Raw genomic sequence first — 18,393 nt, 5'->3', positions numbered from 1 at the left:
GTAGCTTATCCTCCACCATATGTTTTATACCTCTGATCGACGTCTCCCTCCCAAGAACATCATTAGTCCCGACCTATCATCGCCTGAGCGGTCTCAATATCAAACTCCTGCCACGTAGGGGAGAGTGGGGTAATTTGGCCGCTTTTTTTAGAAAACGATGTAACTTAAAACTGACGACACATTTCTGCATTTTCTCAACGCTGGCAGGTGTCGCATTCATTTTACTTTACTGGACAGTGAACTTGAAATGATAGAGTAATTACTTATATTGAAATTATGACGTATTACAAAGGTCTGCAAGGCGGCCAAATTGCCCCACTAGCAGGGTTATTTGGCCGGGGGTGTGGGGCAATTTGGCCGGTGTTAGTTTGCGGTCGGGATTTTGTGTTATATTGCCAGTCAGCTTCAGATTCAGCAATGACGTGTGTCCTAGGACGCATTTACCACATTTTGGAGGTTGACTCATGGGGTCACAGGGGTCAAAATAGCCAAATTAGCGGCTCTAGATGCGAAGACAGTTTTTTTTATGAATAACTTTTGAAGTAATCAAGCTAGGCCAAAACTTCGAGTACCATCGTAATTCTCGCGTCATTCCGCATCGAAACATATAAGTGTTGACCTCGAGAAGTCAAGGCCAAAGGTTGACCTCAGGTCACGTTACCTCAGGTCGCTTGACCTCAAGGTCACGTGATTTCAAGGTCATCATGCATATCATTCGATGCGCCTTGGCGAGCTGAACAGAATGAGACCATTTGTGCGGCTGTACCATTTTTATGTAAGGATTTATTAGCAAAAAACGTTTGGTAACCTTTGATGACGTCACATGCTCTTACAGTTGATCAATCGAAAGTAAGGCATCAAAGTAGTCAAAGTTGGTCATGAATCATGTCATTTATGGTACAATTGACCATGAAAACTCGGCCGTCCCAGCATAGTGACCATGAGCGCACCGGCCAAGTTGCCCCGCTAGTCCCGGCCAAATTACCCCATATTGCCATTCTGAAAATTTTTGTGTATAAAGTCATCACGGCTGTACGGAATTAGATGAAATTGCTCTTGGAACCGCTGAACACCCCCAAGAGTGGCGCTATAATGACTGAATTCGTTTTAAGCCGAAATACTACATGTTATACAACTTTGTAAACAGAAGTAGAGTTTACCATTTTCTAATGAAATTAACGTTTTATTAATTTTGAATAAAACTACGAGGGGCAAAGTTCTGACATTTGTCCTCCAGTTATTTCTACCCATGACAAATGAATAGAGACTAGAGTTATTTCACTCACTTTTATTAGACATCGTACAGGTGGGGGCGGCCAATTTACACCACCGGCCAAATTACCCCACTCTCCCCTAATCCTTCCTTCATCCAGCTGATGTTCACGTTTCGCATCGGATCATCGACACCGGTTTTCCGACACGACACCCCTCCCTCTCCCCAAGTTTCCAGTCCCATACACACACCGCTCTAAACCTCGCTGGCCTGCCGCCCACTAGGCACTCGGCGTGTTGGTGTGTGCGCGGTTTGGCTTCCCTCAGCTGTTGTCCGTTGTGGCTAGTAACCAGTCTGTCCCATCTCACCATTCAAAACAGACGCGGACGAAGACAAGAAACACTCGCCGCTCCTGGCCGGTCGGTCATTCAAACAGACGCAAACACATAACTCTGTAGCGTTCTCTGTATTATTCACTCCAACAATCCGTCCTCACGTCGCGAGGCCAGTGAAAGGACGCTGTCCACCCGTCGGGCACGAGACCACGCCAGACCACACGCGGTCCCTGGTCCCGGAGACCACGTTCCCGGTCCTCAGCGGTCTGGGGTGTTACGTGAGAGGACTGTACAGCGTTACACTGTAGGACTACGCCAGAGGCACCGTTAAAGCAACGTCAGATCTCCTGTGGTAAAGCTCGCCGACTTCAGTGTCATTGGCAGGAGACAGGTGGGCACTTAGTTTTGCTGCAGTATGGAGTTTGACTTTTTTAATCAGATACAACACATGCTGCTCAGGCACGACGGTAACTTTTCAGAAACACGCCTGGGTTTCCACAGCGATTAAATCACGGTCGATATCGTAGCATCGTCCGAGATGCCCTCCTCCCTGTATCACAACTTTTGACAAATAAATATTAACATCTCATATCAGATTATCAGATCCAGCACATCACGGTTTCATACGGGCCTCCGTACCCGTTTCCCTGCGTGTTTTCGTGCGCACTCCGCAAGGAACTCAAAGCATTCAGCACAGCAAAGCACCAGAACAATTCTAACAGATATCATCCACGCCACCACAATAAAAGCATCGTCCAATCACCTCACTTATAGGACACGTATTGCTATAAGCGATTAAGTACCGAACTTGGCCTCGAAGAACGTGGCACTGGTTAAATGGCCACTTGTCTGGACGTTGCGCACTGCCATGGATTGCACGACGGTAAATAGCATAGGGAAGCACTCCTACTAATTATTATTGTCGCATTAACAGTTGACATGATCAGCATTATATGTAAGTACTAAAAACAACCTCCGGAACGTCCACTGAGCAAATCAGATCTCATCTAACAGCATCGGATATGGCCGCCTGCCTAACACCGAGAAAGTGGTTAACTTTCACGTCAGATCGGTCAGTGGGGAGGCACCTCCCTCAGCGACAAGCCACAATCGCGGGTAAAAATCTCACTGACACACCTCAGATTCTGATTAAGATTCATTCTCAGCTGTAGAAAACACCAGATCATATTTGGGGTCCGCTCGCCACAATGGCTTTCCATCGCGCTGCATGGGCGGCATCTGTGCGTCAGTAAGTGTACTACTGATGACTGGAGTGTCCGATAGACGCCGCCTACGTCCGCACCTCAGTCTCTATGTCGGCTATCCGGTCGGGCTGCTGACTGCTGGAGCCGTCTGAGGGCTGGCTCCGTCGCCGGGTCGGCTGGGACATCAGCATCGAGCGCTGCGCGAACGGCTTCAGTTGCTGGAACACACGAGCGGGAGAGTTAATATCTCCAGGCTCCACGAGCTTGCCCTGCAGAGAGAGAACAGCTGTCATACAAGATCTCATCTAAGCCGGGATACTCGGGTGCTTTTAGCTCATCTTCTGCACACACATCTGGGTTCCAGAGCCATCTTATATCCGAGGGGACCAGCAGCGCGCAGTGTCTATGAAAGAACCAAGACCCAAATCTTAGTCTGTTGGTGAACCATTCGAGGAACCGCTAACTACGAGCACGAACTACCGCACCACCTCATAACGTAAATCGGTTCCAGTCAACCTAACCGAACTGGGGCCGTACTCACGTCGATCATTTTCGTAAGAATTTTCTTAAGTTTGACCTACTTCTTAAGGAATTTTTTTTATTCACGTGAACTCCGTTGATAAAAACTTAAGATGTGTCGACGTGAATACCAAATTATACTTACGAAAGAAAATCGGCTTACGAAGTCGACGTGAATACGGCCCCTGGTATGCATTTCAAGAACGCTTGGTTGAATACACTAGGCATATTGAACTAACGAGTCATATCACGACGTTGTAACATTGATGATGTACCTGAAAGGGCACATAATAAAAATATCTACGAGACATAAAGCTGCTGCAAACACCACAGCACCGTAACAGCACGATGGGTTTGAATGGTTTAAAAGAAAATAAAAGCTTGTGAGTAAACTGATGAGCTCGATGCTAAACTATGAAAGGCCATATACCACACATTTACCGTAACTGGAAAGAGAAAAAGCTTAAAGGGACACTCCCACCTTAACATTAGTTTTGAGTTGAGATAGCCAAATTGGTGGCCATGGCCTGCAAATACCGGTTTGGGCACTCACAACATCGACAAATGCTTTAATTCGGAGATATGGAATTTCAAACTTGCAGTTTTCGGATTCTAAGGGGCTAGTGCATTGGTATGCCCCCTTAGAATTTGTGACGTCAGCGGAGATCTAACGATTTTTAAATCTTTTACTAAAACGTTTGGTAGCACGCGGTGGTATATGCTGCTTTGCGCGCAACAAATGCCGCACTTTCAAATAAAGTCGCTAGGAACAGCGGAGATCCCAAAAAGTAAACAAAAGTAAAAGTCTAATATCTTGAAAACCGGTGAATATTTTTCGATGAAATTTGGTAGATATTCGTTTTCGCTCTTTCTAAACCGAGCGACATCACTTTCGTGCCAATTCATTAACTTTTTTGAAGGTGGGAGGGTCCCTTTAATAACAAAAACTTAGTAAGCGCACGTCACACAGCCAGCTGGACAGAACAGAACTCCTAAGTAGCTATTAGTCTCATCCTGAGAGAAAAACTGCAGGGCGTCTGTTATTGATTCAGCCGCTGCACTTACAGACCTCTCGGTAACGCTTTGAGAGAAACGGCCGTCATCAGACGACAGGATTGATCTACGCCGAGAAACAGTTCATCGGTCGTCATACATCGGATACAAGTCGAAATGGAACCGTGAACATCATGAAAATAAAACCAATTGAGGTGTAAATAAACATACGTTTTGAGATCGGAACAACGAAATAAAAATACCTCGAAAAAGAAAACAAATCCTAAAAAGTAGAACTATGAATAGAGCCCGAAATAAAAATATTCAGAAATAAAACTGCAAACGGATTGGATGCCGCAACAATAGCATTCTGGCTCCAGTGAGCAACCTTAGCCATCCCTGTCTCCCTCTAGCTGGTGATCCCGGTCACGTGACTGACCTCCGGGTCGCCGATGAGCCTCTGCAGCAGTGTACAGCCGAGGTTGCTGGGGTCCTCCCCGCGGGAACGGTACAGCTCCATCTCAACAATCATCTCCTGCGGAGGGGTGTACACAGAGCCGTCAGACGCGAGACAAACTGCCAGTGCAGACGAGACAGCCAAATGAGGGATGGGGACGAGGCCGGGGCAGTGGACGTTACTGTCAGCACTCAGCAGTATGGCATACCCTCGGCACTGGCACAACATTGGTACGGTATGCGAATGGTAACTCACCGATGAAGGCAGCTTCGAGATACTCCGTCCTAAGGTATGCGCAATACATATAACCAGCCATATTTATCCCTCGCCGGCACAGGGGGGGGGGGGGTTGATGCAACCCCTCCTAAGGTTTTTCGCGAATAACTCGCGTAAAAAGCGACCGATCGCGACGAAACTTTCAGTACCCTCGCATTGAGCAATTTTACACCTACCCTGAAAATTTCATGACCCTGACCCAAATGACCTTTGACCTGTGACCTCTTTTCCGAGATCATGTTTGGCCGGAATCGCGATTCGGCGTATGTCGGCTCGCATTAGCCGCGCGTTTGCAAGCTTTTCGTGGTTTCACACGTTCAAACATGTGATTTGATGTTGCTCCCATACATTAGGGTGAGTGTCTAGGTCACCTGAAGGTCAGGTCGGGTCATTGACCTTTGGTGACCTCGGGTGACCTCGGTTCACTTTTTCGAGTTTTACATGTGGAGCTGATTTCGAATTTAGCAACCATTTGAACATTTACGAAGAAGTTTTGGTGCCTTCGTAACATGTTACGAAGCTGTCAGAGGCGGTTGACACGTATTACGAATACCCGTCACAACCCCTACCGGTTGACCTGACCTGACCTGAGTCCTGACCCGACCTGGTCTAAATGCTTCAAGACATCATCTCTGGTCAAAACTAACACGATATTCGTGATCAGCACCCCGGAAAACCACATAGCAGCCACACTTTACGACTTTCTAACAGGTCCCGATTTTCCCGGTTTTCGGGTCATTGACCTGACCTGGAAGGTCACCCGATGACCTAGGACCTTAAAATTGGGTATCATCGGCTTCCTCTCGTGACGGGCAATACGCTCGTTTTTTTCCGAAGCTCTAGCTCGATCAGGGGCCAAACGCGAGGGGGAGGTCGTACCCCCCCCCCCCCTTGTGCCGTCGAAGGATGCAAAATGGCCTGTGCCGGCGAGGGTTATGGCAAATAGCATTATCACAGCGCTACCATTTCATTTTTGCAAAGAAATAAAACTGCATCGAGCAAGCACATTGCAATGCTGATGCGATACAAGCGGCCCAGGACAAATTATTTTATCAATTTTATTAAAGGGAGATAATGAGCTTTCTTTTTTCTTAAACAAAAATTACTCGACATCTATACTATTTCTACTGTAGTTTCTATAAAATATGAAAATTTCCTAGCACATTTTCGTATGTGAAAAAGGTTTTTATTTTTGCAAAAAAGAAGCAGTACTTGCAGTACTTGTAACACCCACCGAAATGCGTTGTCCTTCTCTATAAAAAAGTCGCAGTATATGGCGCTTTTGTTTCAAACAGCGACGCTTGGGTTTTTGTTTGTTATCGCCTTGTCGTTGCTTGGTTGTAAGGATTCTAATTTGAATTAGAGTTAATTCGGTTTAGAATTAATTAGATTCTAATTTGGGGGTACATAGTGCCTACTCTTCTTTGTTTCCAAGTATTATTTTGCGCCACAAATGAACGGCATGCGCCAGAAACGCAGCCAAATCTTGCGATTGCGACTACGAAATTCATTATTTTGGCCTCAGAGCCTGAAGCGATAAATACAAGCATATTTATTTCAAAAAGACTTCAGGTTTGTCGAACGGTGTTATGAGAATTTTGATAACAGTACTGCATAAGTTTTTCAGTGATGCCGCAAAAGTGTTGTATCTATCTTCTTTTATTGTGCACAGGGTTGTATACCAATCAAGTCGATTGAATTGATTGATTTGATTCAACGCGTATTTTGAGTTGATTGGATTGAGTCGATTGACTTTTCGAGATGACTGGTTGACTGACTCGTTTGACTTTAGCGACTGGTTGACTGATTTGATTCCCGAAAATTAGAGTGACTCGTATGATTGAGTCGATTGAATGGAAAGTTGAAATAAGTTTTAGTTGACGAAAAATAATGAAACCAATTGATGACATCAAAGATCACAAAACTACACTGAAAACTGCTTGTCATCACAACTGCAATATGGGGTATAGATGGCCAAATAAAGAACAGGGCCTAAACATGAACAGCCAACTTTGACTTTCAACTGCAATGACTGCTCCAATCCTGTGATAGAACCTGGCGATGCACCTACCTACCTTTCTGCACTCAGCAGGAAACTTTTTTTTAATCCAGATGATAAAGTGCAAGGCCCTATATACTAATAAAGTGTGATTAATTACCTACTAATTCACATGACACATCTCCACATCTCCTCAGAAACAACCCACTGAACCAGGGGGGGTCCGTCCCTTTACCGGACCATAGGAGGAAAATTGCTACCAAATGCTGCCAATGTGACGTCACTGGGATGGTCGAAAGCTGATTGGTCGCTGAGATTCAGGCGATGCTGTCAATTCTGGCGCACCGGCGCAGTGTTTTCCAGCCGTTGCGTGTATTGTTATACGGAGTTTGTATATTGTTTATTTGATAATAATATCACTTTTTATGTGTTTGAAGATCGGAAAAGCATATACATAAGTGGCATTCACACACTTGTCGTCTCAGAGATCATGAAGAATGACCAGCTTCAGCAGTTCAGCTCAGGTATTCAATTAATTCAACTGTATAAGCATGAGTATCATAGGCAGATCAGCCACGTTTCAGTTCAACCCGGTTTAACCATTTTTTGTCATTTTTGGCTTTCAAACGGAGCATGATAATCTCATATTTAGTTGTAAAATACCTTAGCATTGTTTAAAACATAATGAGAAGGAGAATGGAGATGGAATAGTTGTAAATTGTTTCGGATCGGAAGTGGTTAGCTTCTATAAATCTTAATGCTTTGTGAAAATAACAACTTATTTGTCAAATTAAATAGTATCAAATAACAAATCAATCTATGCTTACCTCCCAGACTGGAAAAAAAATTCACTCACTGTCAGATGCGTCAGGGCCCAGGGGCTTTCGGGTCTCAAAATTCAGCGCAAGTGATTTCTCACCAAAATTTTGGCACATCTTTTGTGCAAAGTTGAAGCTCATTGTTACTTCTTTTCAATATTAGTTGTTGCCAGATTTTATAATCTGTATCTAAACTTTCAAAATTGAATTTAAAAGGATTTCTGACATGCTTATTACTGAAAATCCCATTCTTGTTTATGTAAATGTTATGTCATTGACATTTGCTAACTAAACAAGCTCATCCTTGTCTAATGTCTATATATTGGTTTCTATTTATACCACCTGTGCTACTACTAATTTCTATTTGTTGAGACTATTTACCTAATGCATTTGCTTCATATGATTTTATACGCAGACGCACCTGTGCATGGAACAGTAATGCCAGACCCAAATTCAAAATGATAATGAAAAATTGTGTTATTTGCTTGTTTCAACTGAATTCTGAGTCAGGCCTGCAATCAATACATAAATATAAAATAGGTACATGTTTTGAGGCTTCATATCAGCACATAGAAAAGGCAATCGAAGAAAAGGCACCTTTGGGCATTGATTATTTTTGCTTGCCATCGCTTAGTGAATCTTTTCATGTTGCATTGTGTTAATAAACTTGGTAATGTGTTTTGCAGGTCCGGGGCTGGTCCTCTGGCGTGCAGGACGGCGCGGAGTGGCTACCTGCACATAACAACACAATGACTGGCACCGAGCTGAGGGCATAAAATCACATCATATCGACTTCAGCATCTGTCTCCCAGCTTTGGAGACGTCGCCCGACGCCCTGAGTGGCGAGCGCCAGTTTCCGAAAAGAAGTTGAGGAAGGCGACCCGAAAGCACCCGCTGGGCTGCCGACACTCCTGCGTTGCCAGCAGGGCGTGCTGCGCAGTAAAGCCTCGCTGCGTGGTCTGTACGACATCCGACACCGGCACCCAGACGTGCAGTTTCTGATGACATCCCACCTCAGCCAGGGCTGCCCCGAGAATCTGCTAGTGCTGACTGCCTGCTGCTGAGGCCGACCTGCCGACGACCTGCCGGACCTGTCGCCGCCCTGGTGAGCCTGAGCCGCCCTGGGACTTGCCGCCGTGTCTACGCTGCCGCCCTGGTGAAACTGCCGTCGCCCTGCCGAACCTGTCGCCGCCCTGGACCTGCTGCCACCCCGGCGGACCTGCCGCCGCGTCTGCGCTTCCGCCCTGGTGAAACTGCCGTCGCCCTGCCTGATCTGTCGCCGCCCTGGTGAGCCTGCGACCGCCCTGGGACCTGCTGCCACCCCAGCGGGCCTGCCGCCGCGTCTACGCTGCCGCCCTGGTGAAACAGGTCAGTCGTCGCCCTGCCGGACCTGTCGCCGCCCTGGTAAACCTGCTGCCGACCTGTCGCACCTGCCACCGCCCTGGTGAATCTGCTGCCGACCTGCCTGACCTCTCGCTGCCGTGGTGAACCTGTTACCGACTTGCCGGACCTTTCTCGCCGCCTTGACGAGCTTGGGGAGCCTGTGCTGAGGTGCCACCGCTCTGTTTCACGTGTTATGTTGCCCGGTTCCTGGCTGTCGCGGAGTCAATCGGCACATTGTGTTTGGAGAGGCGACATCTTGTACAACTTTCCGACAGTTCGGAGCATTTTATTGTACCTACTCAAGTCGCAAGAGATTAGGCTTGTGCCTTATTTGTCCTCTACCAATCTGTCCAATATGGTTTTTTATAACTGCGATTTATGGTATGACATAAACCGGTATATTGTGTACGCATTTGGTTCGTTCCAGTCAGAAGTTTGGAATGTGTACATATACTTGTGTTACGGTACAATTTCGGTTTGTGCAGTTCACACCTCTCTTAATTATGGGGCGAAATAGACGCAAAACCAGGGCTGCGGAGTCGGAGTCAGGGTCGACAGTTCTGACCGGACTCGGAGTCGATTTTGGAAACCGAGTCGGAGTCGGGGTCACCGAAAATCCATCGGCTCCGCCAGGGCTGCGGAGTCGATGGATTTTCGGCGACTCCGACTCCGACTCCGGCTTTAAAAAACCAGCTCCGACTCCGACTCCGGGCAGAATTGTCGACTCCGACCGACTCCAACTCCCGACTCCGACTCCGCAGACCTAGCAGGGCTGTGGAGTTGACATATTTCCGGTGACTCCGACTCCGACTCCGGCTCGGGTTTCTAAAATCGACTCCGACTCCGACTCCGGTCACAACTGTCGACTCCGACCGACTCCGACTCCGCAGCCCTGGCCGCTCCGCAGATCTGGCAGGGCTGCGGAGTCGGAGTTAGAGTCGGTCGGAGTTGATTACCCAGCCCGGAGTCGGAGTCGGAGTTGGTTTTTGGAAGTCGCGGTTGGAGTCAGAGTCACCAGAAATCCATTGACTCCGAAGCCTGGCGCAAAACTATGGCGATTTTCATCTACGAGAGAGCCGCCGATGTGCTGGCCGGATCACCGGCGGGGCGCACGTTGGCTCGGTCCGATCCCAATAATGTCGCCAAATCTTTGGTTCGAGTAACAGCTGGTCCTGATTTGCTTCACTGAGGAAACATCACACCGTTCTGCCTTGCATCGGACATCAAAACTGCACTAAAATCCGCTGAAAACGTATTTAAACGTCCGTCCTCCATAATGGCTACGGACGGCGGCCGGCGAGTTACCATCCCAGTGACGTCATTCGGGCCCGGTAGGGGGACGGTAAAAAAAAGCCTGATGACCATACCTGGTTATATGGCCTTGCACTGAACTCTATAAATATTTGAAACCCCTACAAAAATGACTGAAACAAAAGCGCCGTTTTCGTCTCGCTAATTACGTTTACATTAATAGCTAATTTGCTGCATTGTTTAATTTGCAGCAGAACGTTTGTTGATCCTTTTCTCCTGAGAGCCTAGGCAATAGGCATAACATATTTAATATATTTCATTTTCCTGAAAATATTTTACCGAATATTATTAAGTGGTTTTATTTCAAATGAAATAATAATTAAAACGAAATTGGTGTTGTACACTCACCTACTAAGTGATGTTCGCCCCCCGACGGCCCAGCGTTTGACTGGAGCGGTAGACTGCGCCGCCTCACACCCAGGTTCAGCGGTACAGTATACCCCTCTGGCCTCACGCTCGGCACAGACGCGTTGGGCTGGGTCAGGGACGCGCCGCGCTGCGCTGGCCGCCTTACCACTCATTACGGAGCGAGCGAAGTCTTACGTAGAATAACGGACAGTATGAGCGGCCGGCCGGCCGTGGTCACGCTTTTGCGATGCTTATATCTCAGCAACCACTTGACCGATTTACATGCGGTAATTTTTGTAGGGTAGTTTCATTCCTTCTACCAAGTATTGGACTATTTCCGATGCATGTGGGTGACCCCTTATGCACGTGGCACGTGCAAAACGAAGAGGTGTCAGTTTTGTAACAATTGCAATATCTCGGTAACTACTGGGCCGATTGCGCTGAAACTTGGCATGTAGGTAGGCACCCACAAGGCAATGCCTTTGCATGTGCCACAGTTGGGGTGCTGCTGCACGTGCGCACGTGCAGGGGTCGATTCCAGATCTCGAGAACGGCTGGACCGATTGCGCTCAAATTTGGTACGCGGTTAGGGACCGGTTAGCAGGGTGCCGTGCAAAAGTCAGTTGGGGCCCATTTTGCATGTCCGCACGTGCAGGGTGCCGCTTCCAGATCTCGAGAACGGCTGGGCCGATTGTGCTCAAATTTGGCACATCGCTAGAGACCGGTTAGTAGGGTGCTGTGCACAAGTCAGTTGGAGATACCCCTCGCGATTTCGCACGTGCAAGGCCCACCCTCTCGCTCGCTCCGTTAGTCGCCCCAAATGGCGTTATGCTGGTTTTATTTTTATAGGTGGAATGCGTTGGCGGTTGAACCAGCACGGCTCGTCGGAAAGTCATTTCATCCACCAAAGAAACGAAATATACCGTTCGAAAGCTGACGGTGAGCTGATTCCAAAACAGTATTTTATATAGAAATCGTTCGATGGCCTTTTTAAGAAATTGCGTTTTTGTAAAATCGTAAAAATCTTTTATTTTATTCAACGAGCTGTCCAGGACAATCTTTAAATCATAGTCATGTTTTTTTCGATTACCAGTGAAAGCTGAATGCCAAAAGAACAATACATAGCGAAAAAGTATTCTGAAATATTAAGATGTGTCTCTCACAGCCGGCAACAAGGCGCAATCACACAACACAGTGTCACGACGGATCAAAGTAAGCCACACAAAGGCGTCAAATGACCCTTATCGACGCGCAGACCCGGCGCTCTCAGCTGTCTGACAGGCCACAGAAGAGACGTTCGGCTGTCGCCCTACTAAACAGACGTCATTTTTGTTAGTTTAACAATTCAAGTCGGTACTTGAGCTGTTCAGGATACCTGAGAGGAAGCTTCATTGCTCTGTCATTTTCACATCATGTATGAATTTGCATTTGTTTTTGTCTACTTTGCTCAACTCAGCTATGCCCATACAAGAAGAGTTGGCCGCGCTGAGCTGTCAGAGGCTGTATCGACTTCAACTGGTCAGAAGTGGGGGGTAGCGCCCGGCGGGGCGGGGTAACCTTCGACCGGTCACAGGGCCAAACAGGTGTCACTGGTACAACCTCTGACAGTGAAACCCCGCTAACTTTCCCCGCGCGGGCATTGAGCGCAGCGGGACGGAGCAAAACCTGTATAAGAAAATGTAAGTTAAAGCATGTTGTAAGTCAATGTAGCAGAAGAATGAACTTTCTTCACCGGTATCCTGAAAACTTTGATAGTGATATGGATCGTTAAACAAACAAATATGACACTTGTTTAGTAGGACGAGACTCGAACGTATTCCGTGGCCGGTCAGGCGGACCTATCGCACAGTGATGCAAATGGGGTTGACGAGTGGCTATAAATACCAAAAAAGTCAAGTTTACCAAACCGAGTAAATCACTATATGGCTAACCAAATAAATGTCGCATCTGAATCACATAGTTTTCATGTTTTTGTCAAAACCGGCCTCGTGTATGATTGTCAGAAGTCGTGACATTTTCTATGTCGTAAAATGACTGTCAGATACTTTCAAGTTCAAACGCCGCTAGCGTGCGTTCATTTAATACAAACTGCAAAAATCATGCATTACAATGATTCCTAAGGCCTGCTGCTTCTCATGCGGGGTCACAAAAAGCCGCATCTGTTTTGGTTTGGCGGTCATCGAGTCATTTGTCATCATGTTGCAATCGCAGTTTTTTACTAAAAAATATTTGCTTTCGTTTCACCTACAGCAGTCTACACAGTGTGTGCCCGTTAGTGCACCATACCATAGCATTCCCTAACCATTTCTAAGTCACACCGTGAAAGAATTAAGGCGCTAGCACAGGGCAGACCGACGCTATTGAAGTTTTTGTCCGTTGCGGTCGGGTGTCGCAGTCGGGGCGGATTGCTTTCACCGCGGATTGCAATTTCGACAGACGTTTAACTTTGACCTGCTATAAGTGGGTCAAATATTGACCTTAACTCAAAAGTAATATGCTCACGCGCGAGATCTTGTCAAGAGCAATCCGTTGGATTTTGTCACGAGGCGCTAGGACACTTGATTTAGGAACAGCAGAGGGATGCACCGACGAAACCCCGCTGTGGCCGCCCGCCCGCGGCGCGGCCGCCCGGGCCGACCACCGCGCCGCGGCACCCGACCGCAACGGACGAAAACTTAAGTAGCGCCGGTCAGCCCTGTGCTAGCGCCTTCATTCTTTCACAGTACGGCTTAAAAATGATTAGGGAATGCTATGGTATGGTGCACTAACGGGCTCACACTGTGTAAACTGCTGTAGGTGAAACGAAAGCAAATATTTATAAATAAAAAACTGCGACTGCAATATGATGACAAATAGTTGGAGCAACGCCAAACCAAAAGAGATGCGGCTTTTTGTGACCCTGCATCAAAAGCAGAAGACTTTGTGGATCATTGCCATATATATATATATATATATATATATATATATATATATATATATATATATATATATATATATATATATATATATATATATATATATATATATATATATATATATATATATATATATATATATATATATATATATATATATATATATATATATATATATATATATATATATATATATATATATATATATATATATATATATATATATATATATATATATATATATATATATATATATATATATATATATATATATATATATATATATATATATATATATATATATATATATATATATATATATATATATATATATATATATATATATATATATATATATATATATATATATATATATATATATATTTGCCATTTGTATGAAATGAACGCACGCTAGCGGCGTTTGAAGTTGCGAGTATCTGACAGTCATTTTACGACATAGAAAATGTCACGACTTCTGACAATCATACACGAGGTCGGTTTTGACAAAAACATGAAAATCATGTTTTTCAGACACTCCAAACATTTGCCTGACTGGCCATTTTACGATTTATTCGATAAGGTGAACTTGAAATTTGGGCCTTTTCGGCATTTATGGCCACTCGTGAGTCGTGAACCCCATTTGTATCATTGTGTAGCGGTGGGTCGGCGAGTCGATAAGGGTCATTTCACGCCGTCTGTGTGGATGACTTTGATCCATCGTGACGCTCAGTTGTGTGATTGCGCCCTGTTGCCGGCTGTGAGAAGCGCATATTAATATTTGAGGATATTTTATTGCTACATATTGTTTCTTTGGCATTCAGCTTTCACTGGAAAACGAAACAAACATGCATATGTTTTTAAGAATGTCCTGGACAGCTGGTTGAATAAAGAATTATTACAAACACAATTTTTGAAAAAGGCCATCAAACGATTTCGATAAAAACACATTTATGGCATCGTCCCACCGTCAGCTTTCGAATGGTATATGTCGTTTCTTTTGTGAATGATTTCACTTTCCGACGAACCGTGCGAGAGCGATGCCATGCCGTTCATCTCATCCGGATAGGCTACAAAACTGCCGGTGCAGCTTCAAAACACGGCATCCTTCTGCCTTGCCCTCAGAATCTCTGAACATCTGAACCACTCTCATACTTATTCGAAATTTCCTTCCTAATTTTCCTTCATCCTTTCTTATAGTATGCCTAATACAAGGCTCATTATAACTATGCTATAACTGTGTTTATTGTAACTATTTTATGAAGAATATGGAATACCTAAACCTTGACGGCCAGATTGGGCTGTGGTCCATGTTGGCACTTTGCAGCCCATTCATGGCAATATTTCACATTAATATTATCAGAATATTATCTCTATATTCTCAAAAACCCTCCGTGGTGGTCCGTTAGCGAACCCTACCTGTGGCCTTGACACAATGGTCGAAATATCTGGCCGTTGACATTGGTCTAGAGAGAGAGTGAGAGAAACGGTCACGAACAGCTCCTTGGTTCTGTCAGATGCTGGGATTCGCTGACCACCGGCGCCACGCAACCACTGCACTCAGCTGTTTTCTCCGAAGCGCCAGTGAACGACCTCGCGACCTTCGTTCTCCCCTGCCCGTAGCCAAGCTGCGGCTGAACAAATCCGTCAGCGCTTGAAAGGAACTGCGCGGCAATGGAAAACAACCCGGCTATCCCGCTAAAAAAAGAGTGAGAAAAGCAAACAACCCAAAGTCTGCTCTCACTTCTGTGTTGGCCCGTCTCTTGTGTTCTGATTATTTATTTAATTGCTTATAAAACGCATCAATCATACATCATCACGAGACCCACCACCGCCAGCAGCCACTCGCCCACAAACAAGTGCAGCTTTGTAGGATAACTATATAAACTTTATAGGTAATATAGACTATAAAAAACTTTATTTATATTGTCCGCATATAAACTTCGGCCCTCGAGACCCTGGTGGTGGTTCAAGTCCCTAACTACAGGCACGTGGTTATGCCCCGGGGCTCCGTATCTCACTCACTACTGGATTTTGTGTGGGTTCCCTCACTTCGAACCGGTCACATGACTTACCTCGCCCGAGGCTGGGCGGGCGGTGCAGGCTGGGCGGTGCGGTGCCATAGGGTCGCGACCTATCGACACTGCAGCCGGCCGGGCCGGGTCAGCCCGCGGATCCGTGGCGCTGTGGTATGGCGTCGGGCTGGCTTTTGAATTGTCGTGTGTTCGGATCGCGCGGGAGTCGTTGCTTTTCTACAGAAAGGAGATCTGTGCTATTGTAACTTGACAGCTGATTGGTTAATAGCTTCGTGTTTATCGTTGCGTGCCTTACCTGTTTAGTGTTTATGCGTTGCATTTATTTTAATTATCAAGAATAGAAAATCATACCTATTGCAGCGACTTGCATACCTACTTAGATCCCACATATTTACAACTGCATAGACATGTCATTTCCTAAATGTTACGTAAATGGTGTCAAAGGTGCCGCCAACATCTCTGCTCGTTGCACCAATGCAATAACAAGGACCATTTTCACTTAAGCCTGCATCTGTAAACTGTAGGCCAAGGCCCTACCTGTCACATATAATCTGGCACCCCTGACCCCACGGCCGTTAGTTTCATCCTTGGCTCCCAGATCTGGCTCCGCCTGTGTTTACAGTGTGGAGTCCTTCACCACCAGTCGGTCGGTCACGTGACTGACCTAGCCCGAGCCCCGGCTGTCTGACAAGAGTGCGGGCCGCGTGCCGACTGATCGTTTCGCCCACAATTGATACACCTCCGCGGCTTCCGACAAACTTATCTACTTTCAAATTGGGAGTCTGTGCCTTGGTCTGTGCGTATTCCATGGCGTAGCAGCAGGGTGCTGGACTATAGATTGGAGGGTTGTGTGTTCGGGCCACGCTGGGGTGATTGCTTTTGTTGGGAACTTGTTTTTCCTAGCGCGACATTAAATTAATTCTTGTCCTCCTCGGGACGAAGTCATCATGCTCCTCACGTTTCCCTTTCCAGACGGCGGTCACCCCACCACACGACCGGTGCAGGTGACGGAAACTCCTCATTCGATTACACCATTTCCGGGGTGACCGTTTGAGCGGCAGGACGGGCTGTCCTATCGGGACGTTCCCATCCCACTATCGGAACGATCTCTGCCGCTGCGGCACACCCTCGTAGGCCCGCGCAGCCCAGCGTTTTACGCCCGTGGAGGTGCATCGAACTCAGCGAAACGATCAGTCAGCACGCGGCCCGCTTCTGTCACCCGGCCAAGCCTCGGGCTAGGTCAGTCACGTGACCGGCCGACCGGTGGTAAATGACTTAACACTGTAAACACAAGGCGGAGCCAGGTCCGGGGCCCACGACCTAACGGCTGTGGGACGACAGCCTAGGTATCAATTACAGTTTGCAATTGCAGGCCAAAGCCTGTGTAAATGGTGGAACGTGCGGAGGTGTTGGCGGCATGCCTTGACACCACTTAGCATCCTTGATGACATCTCTCTGCAGACATAAGTAACTGGGCTTTATCTAATGAAGTCGCTGCAATATGCTTCCTTTCTATACACACTAGTAGATAATTTCGAGTAATGCTACGCGTTAACAGGTAAGGTATGCAACGACATACAGGAAACTATGAGTTCATACAGCCAGCTATGAGTTCAATGGCACGGATCTTCTTTCTGTAGAAAAGTTACGACGTCCGCAGGATCCGAACGCACCGCCTCTCAATTACAAGCCCACCTTCTAACCACAGCGCCACGGACCTGTGGTAGTTTTCGAGTGTTATCGCAGTGAAACTGTTGTTCTGATAGGTGGCGACCCCATGGCACCGCGGCGCCCAGTCTGCGCTTTGGTCACTTGATGAGCCTCGGGCGAGGTCAGTCATGTGACCAGTTCGAGGTGAGGGCTCAGCCACAGCTTGTCTGCGAGGCAGGGGAGAACGTGGGTCGCGAGGTTGTTCACTGGCGCTTCGGAGAAAACGGTCGAGTGGTTGCGTGGCGCCGGTGGTCGGTGAATCCCGAGCAATTGACAGGTGGGCCTCTCAGCCAACGTTACCATGGTGGGGGGTGAGGGAGGGGGCTACACAAGTATTTGACCACGCATGGTTATCTCGGAAGGTAAGAAAGCAAAAAAAGAAAAAGACGCAGTAAAAAGCAATCTGTAACCCACTGTTGGATTTTTCATGGGTTATTATTCCATCAGATTATCGCTAAGGTCACTGCACGTCACCAGCATTATAATTATCACGAATTCTGGTTCCCCATTTTGACAACTTCTCACAAGCGGCGCATAAGTCAAGTCTGGAACTGTTAGAGCTACAGCGCCGTAGAAGAGCGCATTGAATAGCTCTTTGAGTTTTTTTTTTGTGTATTTTCTCAGATTGGACCTAGAGTAAATGGTTTATACTCCAGAGGGCAACAACTTTCAAAATTTGACGTTTTGCGGATAGTTTTTCTGTAATAACCTATGGCGTCATGCTTTTATTACGTTGATTTAACCGGAATCGCGTTTCTTTCGTGAAGACGCGTCAAATGAACCATACCTACATTGAAATTTAATTTACAAAAATGATCTCAGGTCAAGCTCATAGAAAAGGTCATGCTGTGCATATCATTCGATTCCTATCATTGAGC

The 18,393-nt window shown here is 46.5% G+C and overlaps 1 protein-coding gene across 6 annotated transcripts in view; it reads right to left on the bottom strand.

The window, feature by feature from the left end:
- Positions 1-1,664: 1,664 nt before the first annotated feature.
- Positions 1,665-18,393, bottom strand: part of LOC122388056 (anoctamin-1-like) — a 34,471-nt gene continuing 17,742 nt past the window's right edge. For 3 of the 6 annotated variants that reach the window (XM_043378835.1, XM_043378833.1, XM_043378834.1), the window contains exons 19-21: positions 4,705-4,800; positions 4,342-4,392; positions 1,665-2,971 (exon numbers count right to left, since the gene is read on the bottom strand). In XM_043378835.1, coding sequence (XP_043234770.1) covers positions 4,375-4,392; positions 4,705-4,800 — 114 coding nt within the window. In that variant the 3' untranslated portion in view covers positions 1,665-2,971; positions 4,342-4,374. The remainder of the gene's footprint in view (positions 2,972-4,341; positions 4,393-4,704; positions 4,801-18,393) is intronic. The other 3 variants (XM_043378830.1, XM_043378829.1, XM_043378832.1) reach the window with 1 other exon arrangement.

Source organism: Amphibalanus amphitrite, unplaced genomic scaffold (genome assembly GCF_019059575.1).
Source record: "Amphibalanus amphitrite isolate SeventyFive unplaced genomic scaffold, NRLGWU_Aamphi_draft 000306F_arrow, whole genome shotgun sequence".
Classification (NCBI taxonomy): domain Eukaryota; kingdom Metazoa; phylum Arthropoda; class Thecostraca; order Balanomorpha; family Balanidae; genus Amphibalanus; species Amphibalanus amphitrite.
This window is presented reverse-complemented; position numbering and strand designations above follow the sequence as displayed.